The 20,936-nt window shown below is 41.9% G+C and overlaps 1 protein-coding gene and 1 long non-coding RNA gene across 2 annotated transcripts; one reads left to right on the top strand and one right to left on the bottom strand.

Annotated features, from left to right (window-relative positions):
• Positions 1-270: 270 nt before the first annotated feature.
• LOC137172301 (uncharacterized) lies at positions 271-3,843 on the bottom strand. Its single transcript, XR_010924934.1, has 2 exons — positions 3,508-3,843; positions 271-1,175 (listed from the first exon to the last, which is right to left on the bottom strand). It is a non-coding gene; the product is annotated as an uncharacterized lncRNA (long non-coding RNA).
• Positions 3,844-9,865: 6,022 nt separating this feature from the next.
• On the top strand, positions 9,866-19,826 carry fscn2b (fascin actin-bundling protein 2b, retinal). Its single transcript, XM_067576019.1, has 6 exons — positions 9,866-10,175; positions 10,264-10,990; positions 17,320-17,476; positions 17,981-18,102; positions 18,233-18,400; positions 18,595-19,826. Exons 1-6 carry the CDS (start codon positions 10,083-10,085, stop codon positions 18,798-18,800), a joined length of 1,473 nt encoding a protein of 490 aa, XP_067432120.1. The 5' UTR covers positions 9,866-10,082; the 3' UTR covers positions 18,801-19,826.
• Positions 19,827-20,936: the final 1,110 nt, after the last annotated feature.

Below are 20,936 nucleotides of genomic sequence, written 5' to 3' on the forward strand. Positions count from 1 at the left end.
TGCTTGTGCAAGTTCAGGATGTAATGACAAAGGTTTAACATGATTTAAATAAGCCTGATGGTTGCTGGTGATATTTGACCAGTCGACTGAAGGAACTTTCCCCTGGAAACCTTTTGAGGAACTCGCTTCCTCTACCTGTGTTTCCACTGGAGGAACCAGGGTCTAAATTAAAAAGTCCCAAAAAGTCCCTGCTCTCAGGGTAGATTTTCCAAAAATACAGGAACTTTGGGGGGATGACCATTGTTGATTGGTCAGACATAGACACAGAGCTGCTTCAACTTGTGTACTGCTTTATTCATAAAACAAGGAAGTGCTCTCTTATCAATTTAGGACTTTTAGCAAAAGCCCTAGTAAACTTTACGCTACTTGTAGGCCTATGTTGAACAACTTTATTGTTAGACCAATGCCTTTCGGCTTATGGCCTTCATCAGGGTCATCGTGAAACACATTACAAACAACATTTAAATGAATTAGGTATGAAGAAAAAGAAGTCAAAAAGGTAAAAAAAAAAATATATAGCTAAGTGTTGCTGGAGTTTTGACCTCCTTAAACTTTACTCTACTTGGCACTTTACGCTACTTTCCCAGCACAAAATAGCAGACAGACGAAGTTAGTGAGTAACTGGTGAAAAACCCCATTTGGAAAGCTTAAGAGTCAGATATTTTTCTCAGGTCCTGCAAATTAAACGTCAAAATACATTGTTGGTGCATGCACTCATGAACGTTTTCCGATCTGCCAGTAATCGGCAGAACAACAATACTTCTCTGTGCCTTCCAAAACCGTTACAAATCACTGCTGAGAAATAAATATGTTTTATGATGTGACAACACTGTGGTTAAGGTTTGGTTAGGTTTAGAGAATGATCATCGTTTGAGCTAAAATAAGTACTTTGTTAAGGTTAGAGAAACATTGTGGTTTGGGTTAAAATGACGACTGTGAAAGTTTAAGGACCGTAGTCCGATGTTTTGTTGACCCATCCATCCACCCCGATCTCCTCTCTACGCAGTGTTTGTCACTCTTTAATAACGTCCCGTCATTATCACTACATTTACACTTGAAAATAAACAAATTTCTTTTTGGGGCACTTGCTGAAACAACTGATTCTGTTGTTTTTCTTAGGGGACAGTCTCTTTTCTCAGGAGTCCGTGGAGACTATGATGAAGACCAATGTAGACCTAAAAGCAGAGTGGATGTTGGAGTTACATTCACATGGACAGAAATTTGACTAAAAATGCTGCCTTCTGGATGTGGAATTACACATGTTAGCAATTGTACATGTATGTTAGCAAACAGTTGTGATGAGGTAAGGCCAATTCATGCTTTGTGTCTGTGTAAATGTCATCATCCGCCCATGTCCACAAGAGTCCGTGTGGACCCCTCTGCGGACGTCTGGGCGCAGGCCAAAATTTGTGACCACATGGCCTGTACAAGTTGCAACTGCGCCAACTGCACATGTGCTAGAAAAGCAAACAGGAATGAATGTCACATCTACTGTATATATGTACTGTATTCCTGCTCTCATTAAACTGTTGCTTTATTGTTTTCGACTTTCTCTTCTTGTTCAGCAACATACAGAAACTCCTCAGCTGAAAACAGTCCTGGGGGCTGTGTTGGTGTGGGCGTGTTGTTTAAGCACCGGTGAGACAATGAAATACGATCCAGCAAGTCCGGTTGGAGTAACAGATTATTACATTTAAAGGCTGATCAGAAAAACGCATCACAGCGGTTTGTAAAACAGATTGGATTTTACAACTCTGGAAAGTTTTCACGCTGCAATCCTGTTTACTAGTGCGCACATGTGAAACAATTCTCTGAAAAATGTGTACGGAACCAAGCGCGCGACGGTGGTCGGTGTGCAAGTCCACACCTGTCCATGGACGTCGAACGCGGAAAGCATGAATTGGCCTGTGGTAGTGGGGTATCTGTCAATTGTTTTTTCTGCCCCCTAGTGGCAAAAACTCAATGCAGCATTTGTCTGTCATTTCATTTTTATCCTAATGAGCCATTAAATAGAGAGTGGAAGTCCTGCTGCCGCCAAACCAAGGAGGTTTTTGTAGATTTTTCTGAAACACTGGAGAGTTTTCTGTCGATTTTCAAAGCTGAGTTACTGTACTTCATAAAATAAAATCTGAACACCCCATCATTTGAACAAAGTTATTCGAACAATTGTTTTGTTAGCATTCAGCAATTTCCAGCACAGCTCCCAGAGTACCAATGTCAAAGCTTTTAAACTCTTAGGAAGGAACACACCGCACATGTTTTTGGCTCTGAGAATCACCATTTTGTAATTCAGCATTTTGTTAGCTTCTTATGTGACCGGGGTGCCTCACTTTTTATACACTCACTGGGTATTGCATTTTTCGTAAGGAAATATGCCTTAATCGCACCTAATTGAATATTCAACTTTGAGACAGACTCATATTTAGTCTGTCGGGGGGGGGGGGGGGGAAGTAAATAATGTCTTGGAAATGGTAGAAGTTTGTTCAGCAACATTTATCAAACTGTATCAGTGATAAAAATCATGATTTTTAAAAATGAAAAGAATGACGCTTGTAGTGTTGCAACTGAAATAGTTATTTTCTGCTTTAGCTAGTCAACCCCATTAAATATCACTAGCTTAGCAATAATGGACAAAATTATTTTGCAAAGAATAAAATAAAATTTGTAGCCTACACTTAAATATAACTCACTCACTGTTGTCCTCCATTAAATCATGGTCTCTTCATGAGAACAGCCATTAACCTATTTTGCAAGACAGGAATAAAATCTAATGAAGCCTTGTGCAAAATATTTTCCTAAAGACCGGTTTGAAAGATAATGTCATGCATATATGTGTAGTAATAATAATAATAATAATAATAATGTTGCGGAAAAGACCACTAAACTAAGTATCAGAATCCCATCCCATGCAACTAGTAGCAATCCATGTTGTTGTATCTCCTCTCTTGCAGTTTAAAGACAGGGATGAGCTGAGATTATCTTTTACAACCTTGTTTGTTACATTGGTTCATAATACTGCATAACTTTGCATCTCTGTGTTAGAAACGCTAAGATTGTGCATTTTTGATACGTGGATTTCCCTCTTAACTGCACCTGCATATTCACTAGATAGATAGATAGATAGATAGATAGATAGATTGATAGATGATGCAAGAGGCTATACTCTCACAGACCAAATTTGATTAAGCTCTCTTGCCTGTTAATCTTTACTAATATAATTAATTCATTAAAGGTTAACGGTCCTGTCACTGCAAAGCTGCACATATGAACATGGACGCGTATGTGTGTGTGTGTGTGTGTGTGTGTGTGTGTGTGTGTGTGTGCTTTGTATAGTGTGTGAGAGAGAGAAGCGCCTGGCTGCTTCATAAAGAGAAAATGAAGCAACAGAAGGAGCAAACGTCTCGGAAATTGGCGATAAAAACGAAATAACGGGAAACTCCTTGCACAGAGACGTTGACATTGAGTTAAATATATTTAGTAATCATGTTTTATTTCGTATTTTCGTACCGTTAAGAGGATCGGTGTGGAATGTCGCCTCGTGAAAGATGTGAAACGACGACGGCGGCGGCGCGGCTGGCCGTTTCCTCCCGGACGGAAAAACAAGGCGGAGGAGGGGGGCAGATTGTGGCAGCGTGGCCAATAATACAGTGAGACCCTCCACGGGCGGTTCTTAAATGCGGGGTCTCAGCCAATGAGAGCTCGAGTGAGTGTCCGCGCCCCCACGTGGGTCCTGAGCTCCAAACGACAACACCGGGCTGTGGGCCAATCACTGCTGCGCAAGGTGTTAATCTTGACGCGGATTGGCTCGCTGTTTTTTTCACAGAGTCCCCCTCACTCATCACGTTTAGCCCGTTGTTATTAACTCTTTCCTACCACACAGGAAGGAGCTGCTCTGCCCATAAAACACAAACCCGCACTGTAATAACCAAATGTGAATTAATGAATGATTCAGAGGCGGTTTGTTTTTAGAAAGGCGATACATCAGTTAATCCGGACTGTTTCAAAGCTTCGTTTCAGACACATTTAAAGAAAAGCGAGGGTAATGTACTGTACTATACTGGAGCCCGTGGGGCGAATAGAGCAGCCTGCAGCTTTTTAAGCGTGCATGTTGCCCTGGTCATAATCAAATCAGCATGCAAGAAAACCAATGGGATTAAAAGCACATGAGAAATGCATGCTTAGCAGTGAGGTATAACCCACATTTACACATTCAGGCTCTAAAATTGTGGGTCAAACCTGCTCCTGTTATGCCATACAGGCTGCACTACATGAAAGAGAGACACGCTCAGGTACGGGGACTGGAAATGATTGAAACAGGGGGGAAATACTCCTCCCCCGCTCCTCTCGTTTTAATTGCACTGATGTTTTACAGTTGATAACGCTTTCACGTGTTGTTGACGCCGTTCAGTTTCTGCAAAGTCCCCCACCACCACCCCCCAAAAGGAAGAGACATTAAAAGTAGCCATTTTAAATAGCACTATAAAGTCCTTCCCTCCTACGCTATGCAGTCACACAGGCACCAGCATCGACAAACCAAGCATCAATCTTCTCGCTCTCCTTTTTTAACCTCCAAAAAATATATAGGCAAGCTTCTCATAAAGGGGACAAAGTAGAAGGCTGACACCGCCTCTTAGTGGTGGCTTTGGGAATTACATTTGAGAGTATGCCAGGTCAGGGTGTTTGTGTGTGAGTGTGTGTGTAAGGATGCAACTGTCTCAGCATGCAAGGAAACTGCAATTAAAACGTTTATTTTTCTTAATACAGCTCCTAAATGGTTGCATTTTTAATTTTAAATGTAATGAATCATGAATTAAGACACAAATATAAATGCTCCCTTATATATTAAAGCGTATGGTCTAGGCCTGCTCTATGTGAAAAGTGCCCTGAGATGACTTTTGTTGTGATTTGGCACTATATAATTAAAACCGAATTGAATTGAATAGAATATTCTTTAATATTGTCCATCCCAAAAATGTGTCTTAGGAGGAGATAAGTTTAGGTAAAGGGATCAAAGCAGGGGGGGGGACAGGTCTCACACAGAAGAAAACTCCTGCAACTTTCATATTGGAAAGAGGCTGAAAGGTGTGAAAGTATGTTTGGTTCATTTGCATCGAAAGATGTTCTCCTTTTCTTCTCTTGAGCTGACATTTCAGTCAGATAGCAATTACAGTTTGTCACTGAAGCTCTTGCGGGTGACAGCTTCCTCAGACTTATTTTCACCCGTTATCACCCCTATTCATGTAAAAAAAAATACATGTAACAGCTAGAAAAGGGAAAAGAAAGAGAATGATGTAGACGTGACTTGTCATTTTCACTGTCATTCTCATATTTAGATCCTCTTTTTATTTGTGCCATGTCCAGTCTCAGAGAGGTCAGATACAGAACAGCCAGAGGTGGATGATATCAGGATGGTTCTAACAACAATTAGACACAAAATTAGCTTTACATAAAGTCTCCAAGTATTGTGCATGTGTATCCTGAATTCAGATATCTTTGGAAAGAAATAACGTAAATTCTTTGACAACAAACAAGGACCTTTGGAGTTTTGTCAGGTGTTCTCCATCTTGAAAAAACAGCTGTCAAAACAACTTCCTGCAGATTGTTTTTTACTTTTTCCCTTAAAAGTACCTTTTCACCTCAAACAGGGCAAGACAGTTTAGAAATAATCAGAATATATAACAAGGTTAGAGTGTTTTCTTGGTTAGCCATGTTTAATTGGATGACAGGTTGTTATGTATTGCATAAGTATACAATCTGGGTCCTGATACAACTTGATTTTTGCTAAAACTAAGTCAAAAGGTGTCAGAGATAAAGGGAGAAAGAGGAGGAGTAAACAGAAAAAGACATGAACTAAATGAAATAACTGCAGAACCCTTTTACCGCTTGTTTTGGCGTGCTTTGCAACAAGGACAAGCAGTGGACTCAAAGATCTGATCCAGCTGATCTCTCTTTCATCCAGTTCACAACCTCTGGAATTGAAGTGAAGACGAGAGACAGGAGGGAGGGAGGGGGGAGAAAAGTGGGAATAGGATGACTGGAGGAGGAAAATGATGAAGATCATGGATGTGTGTGTGGGAGGGGTGTCTGTAAGAGTAGGGGGACACCGTGGGGTATGAGGCAGCACCCCGCAGTCCCAAGTAATGGCAGAATAGAACTTAATAGGGTAGAAAAAGGCTGGAGGCTGTTAACTCAGAAATGGTCATTTTGAATTCCCCATTCTCTCTCTCAATCACTCTCTTCCCTCTCATCCCGTCTTCCATGCACCTTCTATATCTTTAACTTCCCATCCCTGTCTGCCTGTATAATTTTCCATCTCTCCCACCATTCACCTTTCATCTGTTTCCCCTTCCTCCCTGTTTCCTCCCTTCACCCTCTCATCCACTTCCTCCAGTTCTTTCTGCTACTTCTTGTGCTTCATCTGCTCCTCTACTGCCTCTTCTCCATCCTTCCTTCTTCCCTGCCTCATTCTCTCCTTTCCTTCCCTTCTCTTCTCACCACCCTCCCTCCTTCTCCTCCTCCCTCTGTGTCTCCTTGGAGGAGGTGTAATGATAGCTATTTGAGTGTCATCAGAGGACCGCTGTAATGGCTTCTAAAGCACCATCCCACGGTTGCCACGGTGAACCTGGCACAGCCGCACGTCCCAGAATAAGGGTTGAGAAAAAAAAAAAAACATCTGGTTGGCTATCGACAGGCGTCACCGTGCCGACGGCAGCAGGAGCGCCGGCACATCAGCAGACGATGACGCAGCCCCTGGGGGCCACAGAGAGCGAGCTAATGATGCGTGGGATAGGATACATATGAGGAGGAAGTACAGTAATAGTGATAATAGTGATAGTAATGAAAATAATAGCACTGATAACAATAACAGTATATGACTTTTTTGATTTGTGAGCAGTGTGTCTGCTCCCCCTCCTACTTCCTTTTTTTTCTTCCACCATTCTCTGCTGTATGTTTTTATATGTGTGAGCATGCATGTGTGTGTGTGTGTGTGTGTGTGTGTGTGCACATGTGGTTGTATTTAAGAGACAGTAATAGAAGATTTTGAGTATATGAATATGGGATGTGATTTACAATTCATTTCTGTTATTTTAAGATAAGGAGTTGAGTTCTCAGAAATAATTGCACACACATACACATATGCATTCACACTGCAGCGCCTCTTACCAAGCGGAGATCAGATGGCTTCTTCAAGAAGACAAGCAGGTGAATATTTATAGTGAACGGATTTCATCCACATCAGTAAGCCTGTTTCAGACAGGTAGACTTTAAAGTTTTTAAAATGCTTTTGTCCAGATAGATTTCACAAATAAGATGTGAAAACGTAAACTTATTGTAACCTGCTATTGTCCTTCAATTGTCCCCTTATTTTAATTTGACTGGCAATTGACATGTTGAAAGAAAACATAACAGTTTCAAATCTTAGAATAAGATGAGTTTGCAGGGTTCCCATCAGACTGTATAGTTCTGTACTGGATCTGTTGTCTGCAGAACAGGGACGCCCTCTGTAGGTTCAGTAGAGCCTGGAGTTGTACTGTATATCGTGAAGTAAGTTGTATTGTTTTGTTTTTTATTTGTCTAATTGCGAGATTCAATATTTTTTTTAAAAAAGTTCCTCTCATCTTTTAATGCCATGTATTTAATAGAGGGGTCACCAGTACAAATATGGCACGCTGGCCTTCATGATGAGCTTTGGGCGATTCATTAAATATTCTCACTTAGATATCAACAGTTGATTTAAATCTCTAAAACACTCACTGGTTATCATTTTAATTAGAACTTTTGATTACCTATGTCCAGCACACATATGACAAATATGACAAAAATATGACAAAAGAGGATTTTGTTTTGTCTGTTTTCTATTTCATTTTACATTAAGTTTTTGCCATGATAAATTCTGTAGGGATAGAATAAAAATGCCAGTTGGAAATCCTTTTAACAAGCCTCATTACAGCAAAGTTTCAGACTAGAAACAGGGAAGCCAATCTCAAGTCAGCACCTCAGAAAAGTTGGATGTCTGTCTCTTTTAGTGTTCCAGGAATGGACTCAGTGAACAATCACACCACTCATGTCCTTCAGTATCTGTGTTTGCGTGTGTGTGTTTGTGTGACACGCATTGTTTATCACATTTTGTGTAAAGTGCAGCAGTTCAAGTACGGGTCAGAAGGAGTAAATCTTTGGGTGGGTGGGTGTTTACTATGAACCCTGAGACCCTCCTCTGACCTTTGTGTGTGAGTTTGTGTGTGTATATATGTGTGTGTGTGGTGATGACATGCATGTTGCTGTGGGTCAGTGAGTCTATGTGCATGTTTATAGCCATTGACAAGCAGAGGGGGGAGCATATGTGTGTGTGTATGTGTGTGTGTGTGTGTGTGTGTGTGTGTGTGTGTGTGTCAGAGGAAATGGGGAGGGGTAGTACCGGTAGATTAGCCAGGTTGGGATGATTGGTTTGAGGATTAGATGGATTCAGGAACAGACACGTCTGTTTACTCTGCAAAGAAGACTTATAATAGGCTGATTGGCAAGGTTGATTACTCACACACACACACACACACACACACACACACACACACACACACACACACACACACATATAAACACACCCATATGTTGATTAGCTTGTTATTGTTGCCATCTCCTTTCCCTTTACTTGTCTCCCAAATTCAGATGTAAAGTCCAACTCCCTCAACCTCTCAGACACATTTCCCATTAGGACTGATCCAGAGAGCTTGCAATCAGAGAAGGTGTGTAACTAAACCCCACAGCATAGGCAGGTAAGGGGAGCTGCACTCAGGCAACTACCCCAAAGGCATGGGGGGTGCTCTGGTTACCCGACACTGTGTGTGTGTGTGTGTGTGTGTGTGTGTGTGTGTATGTGTGTGTGTGCGCATTGTTTCTACTTACCTGTCTTTATGTGTCAGAGAGAGAGGCGAGGAGCAGAGCTCAGAATAAAGCAGAGAGGCAGAGAAAGGCAGGATTATACACATGGCAGGTTAGAGAAAGGCAGCGAGAGAGAAGGAGAGGATGGGAGGAAAAAGCGACAGAGAGAGGCTTAAGATTACAGAGGCAAGCACCCTTTGTTGCTGAGTTCAGTTGTGATGGACGGCTTATGTTTAGAGAAAGAGTGAAGGAGTCTTTCAATGCACTACCATAAAATTTGCAGGACCGCTGAGGATGTTCTTCTTCACTGATCAAACTTCTGTCTAACAAATGAGGAACCTGGACTTCAAGGAAGGAGACGAAGAAGAAGGTCAGAGTGTTGAATGTGATAGAAACCTGCAGAAAATAGGAAGCAAATGAGCAGAAGGAGGGGGGAAAAACAAAACCTCAGGGAAGTCAAGTCTTGGGGGACCTAGTGATTGAGCCTTCAGAGTGAATAACACGTCAAGCTAGAACTGGAGAGACGCTGGATGAGAGAGCACTGTTCAACAGCAGAGAGGCAGTAAGAGGAGAGGAGGAGATAAGCAGTTGAGAGCAAAATTAGTGTACAAGGAAAGAGAGGTTGACGCCGGACTCAGGACTGAAGAGAGATCAGGGTTGGTAGAGGGGTTGTGGTGGAGGGGTGCTGGGAGACCCGATCAACAGAACGTGAGAACCCGCAGGAGAAGCAGAGGAGAGGGGCAGAAAAGAAGGGAAAGAAAGAATTACAAGAGGACGCTTGGCGAAAGAAGCCTCTTAAATCTGGGAGCTGGAATTAGAGCCGCAGAAACTACAGAGAGGAAGCCACAAAACCACAGTAAGTAAATTAGGAGAGCTGTGGCTGGAAAAATGTATAATGAAGCCATGGGCGGGGGAAGGAATTTGTGGTCTTGGGAGTGCTTTATATACTGTACCTTAATGAATTGATTTCCTGTCTTTAAGACTTTCTCATTTCATCATTCTCCATGACATCACCTCCATCCTTACTCCTTGCCTCTTAAAAAAAACATGTATTCCCCCTCTTTTATGCATTCCCCTTTCTACTGCATCCTATTTGAGGTCTATTTACCCCTCTCTTTCTGATTTCCCACTATTTCTCTTCCCACCATCCCCAACTTCTCTCACCTTCCTCTCGCTCTGCCACCTCCTGATTTCTGCAGTTGAAGATGCCGTCAAATGGGAATCGTCCCCTGAAGTTGCAGTTCGGTTTAATCAACCATGAGGGTCGCTACCTCACAGCTGAGACCTTTGGCTTCAAGGTACAAACATGACATCTACATATGAAATAAGCACTTTGACATTGTTGTATAGAACAAGACTTTGAGGGATACCTTCCTTGTCCTTCAGGTAAATGCATCTGCACCCAGCTTGAAGAAGAAACAGATATGGACTCTTGAGCAGGACTCTCAGGACACCCAGGTGGTCTACTTGCGCAGCCACCTGGGACGCTACCTGACCTCCGACAAGGATGGCAAGGTCACCTGTGAGGCCGATGGGCACAATTCAGACTGCCGCTTCCTCATCGTGGCTCAGTCAGATGGCCGCTGGGCCCTGCAGTCTGAGCAGCACCTCCGCTTCTTCGGCGGCTCTCGGGACTACCTGTCCTGCTTTGCCCAGGTAATAACAGATGCTGAGCTGTGGTCAGTGCACCTGGCTCTACATCCACAGGCCAACCTACTGTCTGTGGCCCGCAAGCGTTACGCCCATCTCTCCATGGAGGATGGCGAGATTGCTGTGGATCTGAACATTCCCTGGGGAGTGGTAGCACTCCTGACCCTTGTCTACCTGGACGGGAAGTACTGCTTAAAGACCTGTGACAGCCGCTTCCTTAGTAATGATGGGAAGCTCTTGACAGAGAGCGGCAGGGCCACAGCGTACACACTGGAGCTGAAGTGTGGGAAGCTGGCCTTCAAAGACTGTGAAGGGAAGTACTTGTCTCCTATGGGGCCCACAGGCACCTTGAGGTCTGGGCGGTGCTCCAAACCAGGCAAAGATGAACTGTTTGACCTGGAGGAGAGCCACCCGCAGGTGGTTCTGATGGCAGCCAATGGGCGATATGTCTCCATAAGACAAGGTAGGAAAACACAGACACATCATCAAGACATGGTTTGATTTTGCATTGCACGCATTCATGCACAAACTGCAACTCCGGCAGTCTGCTAGGATCCTAAAAGTCTGATTAAATGGACAAAGGTTGACCTTATGTGCCACTGAGGGTGGTCACATGAGCCTTCTGATGACATACACTGACCTACTCATATACATAATGAAGCAGAGGGGCAGCAACAACTACAACTACTACAGTTACTACTACTGGCCCATATACACTTACTGTGCACTGATACACCCCCAGAAAACTGAGCTTACAATGTACAGGAAGTACATTAACTGGTGGACATGCGGAGAATGCATGGTCTAGGGATTCGGCCACTCACAAATGACTGGCAGCTGATAGGGAATTCATCATAATTATGGGTAATGTAGTCTGCACATCAACTTGTGCATCAACATCACATTGGATAGTTGGATCTTTCCAGGAAGACAAGATAGATGAGGCTGATATGAGAGACTATCAGCCTCATCTGGGAGACCTGAGACGAATACGTCATTGGTTTTGCAGGGCTGCCCACTGATATAGATCAGTCCAATGTCTGTATGAAAGCCTCTGCCAGTGAGTGACTTGGCCAAATGACAGATTTATTGTGTATCCATGTTGGAAAGAATTATGTTACCCAGAATATATGTATTTCTCAACTTGTGGAAAAACCTATTTTCCACAGAATTCTATTTTAATTGTCCAAGGAGTTTTATGTGTCAGAATGGGTTTCATATCAATAAAATGGTGGTCATTTCTTTATAGAATGTAACAAATATAATAAGGGGTTGGTGAGAAAGTAGGACATTGTTTTCCCTTTCTTTGACCAAATAATCTATCATAAATGGTGATCTCTCAAAAAAAAAAAAGCCTCTCATTCCTTCTCAAATGTACGCCTTGGCTTTGTTGGGTAATGGTGTTAACACTATTTTCTTTTGCCCCTTGGGCTTACTGAAACAGCTGCTTGGAACATATATGCTGTACAGTAATGCTGTGTTGATACTGTATTATGTATTTACTCTTCAGTCTTGTGACAGGGCTGTTGGAGTGGGTTATTTGATCAGCATGCAGTCATGGCAGCACACTACTATACGGATGGATTACACCTGCTCCACATTGGCTTCAAAGTTATTCCTTATGAAAAACAAGGCTGAATTTCTTTGATCAGCGTAAAAACAAGAAAAACTGTAATTGTGAGGGTCATTTTACATCTAAACAGAAGTGCACTAGAAGTACTTGCCAAGTGTTCAGTTGCTGATGGTTGAAAGGGGTTTGCTGGTCTGATTTGAAACTGGATTTGGGGTGGATTAGCATACACCAACAGTGCTTGTCAGCATACTTGGCTATGACACCCATCCGCAGGCTGCAGATTCTTGTCTGCAGGGTCGAGTTACTCCAGCCCTGGGTGCTGTAACTGAATCTTTCCACGCTCATTGTTCCTGGTTAGCAGTGGGAGCTGCAGGCAGAAACCAAATGACTGGGAGCACTGTAAACTGATTGGTTGAAGGGAAGGAGTGATAAGGTGGAGTATAGAACACATATTCAGTATAGAGTAGCGTCATGTATGCATTGTGTGCATGCATTTACAGAAACACTTACATCATGCTCAACACCCCGTCTCTTCTACACTCTTCCTTTCCCTTTCTCTCTTCCTAACCTCATTCTGCACAAACAAAAGCTTTATCTTTCTGCGACACACTCGCCCACACACACAACCATACTGTCCGGCTGTGGTGAGTGGTGAGGTGAGGTGTGTTGAATTATTGATGAAGTTGGCCCCTGTTCCTGGAAGGCGAGGGGGGAGTCTGCTTTCAGAAACTCAAGCTGCCTCTCACCTGGGGCCAAAGCTTCTGCCCCGCCGAGCCCCCTAATCTAACCCGCTAACCCCAGCCTCAGTCAGAGTGCTGCTGAAAATCAAGGAAACACATTGTTAAAGACGGGGTAAATATGCCGTATTTAGCAACCGAAAAGAGACATCAAGATACCAGACAAGGTTTTTTTGTCATTGTATATGTTTTGCTGCTACCTCATTCCAGTTCAAGCTAGTAGATTGAAAAGGCTTCAATTAAGTTCTCACATATTTTGCCAGGCAGCACAGTTCATGGCACAAAATTATAGCTAGTAATCATGTCATAGACTAGCTATTGATAGGCAACAAATGTTCAGTAGATACCTTCTTCAGCAACTTGTTATTTTGCTTGCACTTGGTAACAATGAAAAAAATGAGCAAGGGAGCATGGATTATAGTTTGCAACCAACAAGGATGAATTATTACATTAGACTAAAAGTGGGATATAATAACAAAATGGAAAATATTTAAGTGCCAGTCCCTAAACTTGTGTAAATATACCTTGTTACCTTCAACCTCTGGGTTCAACATGATGATTCAAGGAGAAAAAGGGGGAAACGGAAAGCAGAGAAAGGAGGATACACATGTAGGAGGACTCTCAAAGGACTTAAGAACAATAGGAGTATGTGTGGAGACAGGTGGGCTCTTCATCCTCCCTAATATCACCAGTGTCTTTACACATAAATTAGCACCTCCGTTTAAGCTCCCTCCAGAGCAGAGGAGTGATGTTGGCCTTCTGTTTTAAAGTGAGTACAAATGTAGTAAATGGGTCTGTGATAAAAGAGGGTCAGCTGTTATAGGGTTGAATTTTCTATCTGTTCTGAGTTGCTCTGTAGTGCCTGCAGTGTGTGTGTGTGCGCGTACGTGTGTGTGTGTGCCTTAACATGTCATGTAGATCTGTCATCATGTCTCTCGTCACCTCTCAGTGTTTCTCGGGTCTAAGTGGTCCACTCTGCCCTGAAAGTGAAAAAGAGATGATACCCCAAAGACACAAACTTTCCATTAACACACACGTTAACATACACACATACATACAGTATACACACACAGGATGCATGCATGCACAGACACACACACACATACACAAAACCCAGGAGCAGATAAGCAAGAAAGAAATGAAGAGACTGAAATAAAACAACAGAAAATGCAGTTGTGAAGGATAAAGGATTGGGAGAAGGAAGAAAATAAGGGACAGGGGGATAGTGGAATCAGCTTACCATTAATAATAGATGTCAGAGCCATCCATCGTTGATGGATTAGTTAGGCCTGCTCCACTTGCAGGCAGCAGGTAGGACAACACCAGAAAGTGGAGCTGGATCCTGGGTCTGATCCAAAATGTGGCACTACTAAGGACACTGTGCGTGTGTGTGTGTGTCTTTGCAGATCCACCGGGGAGTGTATTGATAGGTGTACTGTTCGATGCTGCATAGTTTAACAGTGATCATGGCTATGATGACAACATCTTATTTTGTATGCTTGACCAACTGGTGTTCCAAAGATGGTCATCAACAGAGCTATTGATATCCTCAGATTGGTAGCTTAGATTTCAGCGTATCCAATCTCTTTCTCCCGCATTCTCTGTTTCTTTTCTCTTCCTCCATCCTTCTCTCCTTCCTCTGTCTCCTCGTCTCTCATCTATCAGATAGTGGCAGTGAGGTCCCAGCTGAGCCCTGTCTGAGGATAATTTCTGGGTTGAATTAGTGTGAAATGGACACATGGAATAGGTAGACAAAGCATGACATTGAGTCGGGATGAAAGAGAATGAGAGTGATGGGCCCCCAGGCGTAGGTGCAGAGGAGAGGGGCAGAAATTTATGCTTCAAATGCACTTAAGATCAATGATAATTTAACCAGACAGTTGTATGACCTCATGATATCTAGTTTATCAAGTGTGAATAAGATGTGATTAAAGCGTCCAGGTAGCTCGGTAACCATGACATCTTTGTCGCGTGTCATCCCCCTTTCTCTCTCCTTCAGTGTGTTTCTATGGTCTGATATTAAATTGAAGCAAAAAGCCTCAAAAGAATCTTAAAATAGATGGAATTAGACTGCTTAAACAATATCTAGAGCTTCTTTTTTTTCTGTCAAAAAGGTGTTTATCCAGGCTGGTACGTGCAGGTATGTGCATCTGCGTTGGATTATGCAGATGTAATTCACATCCACCACTTGATGGAATGTATCATGCTGAGCTCAGATTTATTACTTGTGATAGGTCTACACTAACAACACATCTCCATAAAATGTAGGCGAAACCTGGCTTGACCTCAGTAAGGACATGCAGACAATATCTTTGTCATATATTTTTATGGATGGCAATGTCAGCCAGCCAGTCGGCCAGTCCGTCCTCCACTTTGTTCCAGACTGAAATATCCCAACAACTATCAGATTGATTGCCATAAAATTTCATAAAGACATTTATCATTCCCACATGATGAACCCTAATCACTTTAGGGAACCCTTGAATTTTCCTCTGGCACCACCATGAAGTTGACATTTGTAGTTTTGGGTGAAATTTCTCAGTTGTACTTTGTGTTTAGTGCTAATTTGCAAATGTTAGCATGCTAACGCACTAAATTAAGATGGTGAACGTAGTAAGCGTTATACCTGCAAAAAATCAGCATGTTAGTGTTGTCATTGTGATGTTAGCATGCTTATGTTTGCATTTAGCTCAAAGTACTGCTGTGTATGTACTCTCTTTAAAGAAGTCAAAGAACTGTATTGTTCTTTGTAACCCGTGAATTATATTTGGATGGGTTGAAATTACATTTTTCTGCATCTTTTAAATGCAGTCACCTAAAGACACATATGGTTTCAATCTTCTTTTTTTAAAAACTGAGCCAACATTGTCCAATAGAGTTTGGTTCCTATTGGATAAATAAAACTATCTCTCTACATATGGTTATACTTTGGGTGTCCAATATTTGTGAAAGACAAGCAGCTTAAAACAACTCTGTTTGTCGCTTATACATGTATGCATAACATTTCAGGCTGCAACAATATAGTTAGTTAATGTAGATACACTTTTTTGCATATACTCCCTATGTTTGATCATTCATAGCTCCGTTAGCTTGCGGGTTGAGAGGGGTTGGTAATTATCTGTACATCCTGCTAAGTGTGGACCATGAAATCCTTTATTCTTTCATTGAGGGGATTGAGGGATTGGACGGGTAGCACTCGAAAGCTGATTATATCAGAGCCCCACTGTGAAGAGGGCAGATAGGCAGGGCCGGAGGTGGGGTGATGGTGGGAGGTGTGGGTTGAGGGGGTCAGGGGGTAAGGAGGGAGAGGTGGGGGAAGGGAAGAAGGTTGAGAATGATGACGAAAAGAGAGCAGGGGGAGATAAGAGGGGGGTGAAGCATACAGATAGTTATTAAAGGATTAAGAAAATGTATTTGGGATATTATTGGATGCAACTAATTTAGAATTTAGCCTTCTGCAATCTGTCTCTTGGTGGTGAGACAAACAATTGCTTTCTATACTTCTAACAATTATGATAATACTAAGAATTAGCCAGTAAATCACAAAGGACTGTATCATAAATGAGTAAAGGTTCAAACTATAACTTGTCGTTAACATAATGACAAAAAAAAGCTAAAATAAAAAGGTATGATATCAAGGTTATCAGTCATGATTGCAGCATATGGATGAGAGTGATATAAAATACTAAAGTTGCCTATTGACTTGTAAACCTGGAAGTCAAACCACTAAGCAAAGCAGAACGGGATGGATGTCTCTGTGTTTGTGTTGGTTTGAATTTCTCACATGTTTGACACCAACTCTGTTACATATGTTACCAATTAAAATGTTAAAATAATTGGTTTCTAAGCGGTTTCTATAAAATGTTTGTCAATCAGAGGTGTGACTTTTGTTTGAGTGTAAAGTAGTCTCAATGTAATTGATGCAGAGCATTGCGGTGAGAGTGTCATCTCTGTATGGCTGATAACACATAATACTGTGAGAAACATGAGAAACATGCAAACTTGTCTCCATAAGATTTTCCTTCATGGTTAAGTTTAGTGTTACAGTGCATTTATTTTATACACTGTGTATTTTATCCCTAAATGCATCAAGACCCACTATTACTGAACATGTTTTTACCCTAAGAAAGCTTTATGCTTAGCATGTCAGATCAAGTGCGCAGTTTAAGACTGAACCACTTAAAAATAACCTAACATCCTGGGATCAGACGTGATTACCAACTCTTTCATGCTGAGCCAAGTTCAATACAACAATACAACTTGATTAGCAAGCTGCTATGGTGCTGGTTTCCCAAACTACTACTACAACTTATTCAGCAGTAATTGCACATATGCAATATGAAACACTGACATGGAGGGGGAAATTGACTGTCAACAAACACTGTGAGCAGCAGTTGATGGATGCATTCCTCCCACCACTACATAGCCCTTGAGTTTTCATGCTGTATTAATGAAAAGATATGCTCACTCTGCCCCTCCCAGGAGTAAGCCTTGCAGCCAACCAGGAGGATGAAACAGACATGGAGACGTTTCAGATGGAGATTGACAAGGAAACCAGGAAGTGTACATTCCGCACCAGCCAAGGGAACTACTGGGCCCTGGTGGCCCACGGAGGCATCCAGAGTACCGCCACTGAAATGTGAGTGAATGCTCATATATAGACTGTACAGAGGAAAATGAATAAATCAGCTCCACATTTCATATCACAGATATTTGTATACAAAGGAGACTGTCCTGCATGTCTGCATTATGTCACTGGCTAAACCTGAGTGACCTTACTGTCTAAACATGTGTTTAATCCAATGCAACTCTCTGCTATTCTCTATACATTTTGACCTCAGAGTTTATAAGTTATGAAAGGAAATACTCACAAATGTTTTATAATAAATAACAAAGTGGAACCTATGATAATGTCTGTCTGTTATGTCTTTATTTATTAAAAACACAATGTGACAGCTACAACTTACCATCACTGGTTTTCTCACATGATCTCTGCTCCCTAAACGTCACATGTCATCAACTCAGATTTTATAATAAATTAAGTCTCACTTTGTATGCACTCATTATATATTAACAGTATTACCAAGAGCACTTCAAGGCAGGGAAAGTCTCACCTTCTCTCTCTTGTGATGCCCATCTTCAGGTCAGCAAGCACCATGTTTTCAGTGGAGTGGCTTGGCCACAAGGTGGCACTAAAAGCCAGCAATGGAAAATACATCTGCACCAAGAAGAATGGCCAGCTACTTGCTGTCAGTGATTCCCTAGGTTTGTTCCACTGCTTCTTCCTTTTCTACCCAACTTTTCACTAATGTACCTCCTCCCCTCGAAACCACATCTGACCTCTCTAGTTTCCCTCTGATTTTATTTTCATGATTTTGCTGTCATCTTTTGTCAGGTGAGGACGAGCAGCTCACTCTGAAACTGATCAACCGGCCCATGCTGATCCTGAGAGGAGAGAACGGTTTTGTCTGCCACCACAAGAACTCCAACACGCTGGATGCCAGCAGATCCGTCTACGACATTTTCACCCTGCAATTCAGTAATGGGTCCTACCACATTAAAGGTCAGGACACACCCACTCCAACAAGACTGATTTAATCCCTGTATCTCTTTTGCTCTCGTCTCTCAAACTAGGCTCTGTTTAAGAAATGAGAAACATCAAGCGCTAAATAAAACACAAGTATAAGATGTTTGAGAAGTTTCAACCTGTTCAGAGCCATTCACCAGCACATTCCTACTCTGTGTGACTTCCTGCAGGTGTGGATGACCGGTTCTGGTATGTGAACAGTGCTGGGCTGGTGTGCTCAGACGGTGAGACCCCTGAGGATTTTACTCTGGAGCTCCTGGAGCACGGCCGCCTCGCCATCCGTGGCAAGAACGGCAAATACCTGCGTGGAGACCCAGGAGGTACGCTGAAAGGAGACGGACTCAGCCTTAACAGCTCAGCTTTGTGGGAGTATTAATGCAGAACAGAAGCGAGGCCTAAAACTCTTACTCCTGTTATCATAGAGGTGACTGCTAGTCACTACTGCTGGGCCAGCATCAATACTTTATGGAAAACTAAACTCTGTGGCATTATGAGGTGTTGTTGCTCCTCAGCGATGAGGTGCAGCCTCTACTGACTTCATTCCACTCTTTTCCTCTTCCCTGTTGCAACAGAGGACTCACAGAGACAACAAACTCATACAGGGAAGAGAAAGTGCAAGAATGCATATTGAGCCAAGAAAAGTCTTGATGAAATGAACAGTGTTTTGAGCCACTGCTTGTTCTTAAAACAGCAAAATTGGTGTGACTGAACATTAGAGTTTTTGTGTTCTTACTTAACATTTTTTTCCAATTAGCGTTTGCTGAACGATTAAATTGTTGTCTGATCTTAAAGATGGAAAAAAAGTCTTCCTCTCAGTCAAGACATGTAGATTTTACAACATCTTTTCAACCCCTGCAGATGTAAAACGAAGCATCATTGTCATTACAGGTATTACATGAATGACTACAAGGAAACAAAGTGGTGACACAGGTGTGTAATGACACTTGTCACTTATCCAGTCCAAGAAGTGAGTCAGTAGGCCATTTGAGACAGTCACCATTAAGCATGACGTCACCTTTTAAAGGAGTTCAGTCATTAGCATGGTACTACTGTCTGAGGATGTTTATTAGCAGACAAGAATGATTGGGTTTCTAGTAATTGCCTGTAGAAACAGAAGAAGACTGTAGCCAAGACTGTACTGTATATGGTAGCAGAACTAATTGGATCATTTTAACCTGCAGCTGGATGTGGGAGGATTTTTCATTTGTCTCTCTGTTATGTTTTTCTACATTTCTTCTTTCTTTTATGAACTTAGAGATAAAACAATAAACTTGTATGGCTGGTTATGTTTTGTTTTAGTAATGCTGCATTTCTATCAGGATAATAACAATCAAGGCTGATTTAAGGGCACTTTCACACCTTTTAGTTCTGGTCCAGTTCATGTTATGAAGGCTGTAACTCAAGTCAACAATACAATAACCAATTACAAAGTACTACTTTGTGTAATATGCTTTCCTTGTGACTACAGGTAAACAACTGGAATCTGATCATCTACATGCACACATATTTGTAAAATCTTCAAAATAACACAGTGTGAGAAGGAAAAATCACTTTTTGGTTGAACTGCCCACCAGTCATGTACATCCTATAGGGCCATAATCTGTGATTAGGGGTCACAAGTAGACACTGCATTATTTTAGGTGGTCACAAGCCCAAAGAAGTTGGGAAGAACTAATATAAGAAGTATTGAGATTAACTTACTTGGAAATACCTAAATGTGAAAATACTCCGTTACAGGAGTAATGTAGTTCTGTATTTATAAATTACTTAAGTAAAAGTACAATAGTATCAGCAGCAAAATCTGAAGTAAGAGTAGTAGAATGACCCCTGAAAAAGTGTTTCATTACATCGGATTGGAAGTTACTGCTGATACATTACAGTGTAAGAAGCATTTTAATGGTTGAATTGAAGCTAATTGTACTTGGGCATCATGTAAAATCACAATCTTCAAATAACTTAAGCTGTCAAATATATGTTGTGCAGTGCAAAGTGCAAACCAGATAGAAATGTTCCTGAGTGTCCCTGTGATTCAGGAACTTTGGACATGTGGAGACCAGCAGCTTAAACAGCTTACAGTTTGATGCAAGCAGCCATTGCTGTTGCTGTTTTTATGACTTTCATGACTTTTTAAGCAGCTGCTGCCATGGTGATAGCAGGAGGTGCCAACAGTTTCTCACCAGTTATGGTTGCTGTTGTGCTGGTTTTCTTTTTTGGACAGTTACTGGTGGATGAGATCATTGTGTCTCTCTCCAGGTCGGCAACTGCTTTTAAGGAGATAACTGCTGTTACAGCACGATCATTAACAGGAACTGTTCCTGCTGTAGTACAAGCAGGCTTAAGTGCTGATGTATTGTTCTTAATTTGAGCTCAAAGAATCAGTAAGGGCCCAAATCTCATTTTTGCCTGAGGGCCTAAGTTGGCAGGTTAAACTGACCCTGGTTGGAGAAAAGCAAGTTTTGTTTTGTTTTTTGGTTGTCTTAAATGAAAAAAAAAACAGAGCATCAGCCCCCCA

The sequence above is a fragment of the Thunnus thynnus genome, chromosome 20 (genome assembly GCF_963924715.1).
Source record: "Thunnus thynnus chromosome 20, fThuThy2.1, whole genome shotgun sequence".
NCBI lineage: Eukaryota > Metazoa > Chordata > Actinopteri > Scombriformes > Scombridae > Thunnus > Thunnus thynnus.

What these genes read in the sequence shown, in the direction of transcription:
- fscn2b (XM_067576019.1), top strand. Translation starts at nt 10,083, where the DNA reads ATGCCGTCAAATGGGAATCGTCCCCTGAAGTTGCAGTTCGGTTTAATC. An exon ending in TGCTGTCAGTGATTCCCTAG is followed by an intron (nt 18,103 to 18,232) that starts GTTTGTTCCACT and finishes ATCTTTTGTCAG; the next exon opens with GTGAGGACGAGCAGCTCACT. An exon ending in TGGGTCCTACCACATTAAAG is followed by an intron (nt 18,401 to 18,594) that starts GTCAGGACACAC and finishes GACTTCCTGCAG; the next exon opens with GTGTGGATGACCGGTTCTGG.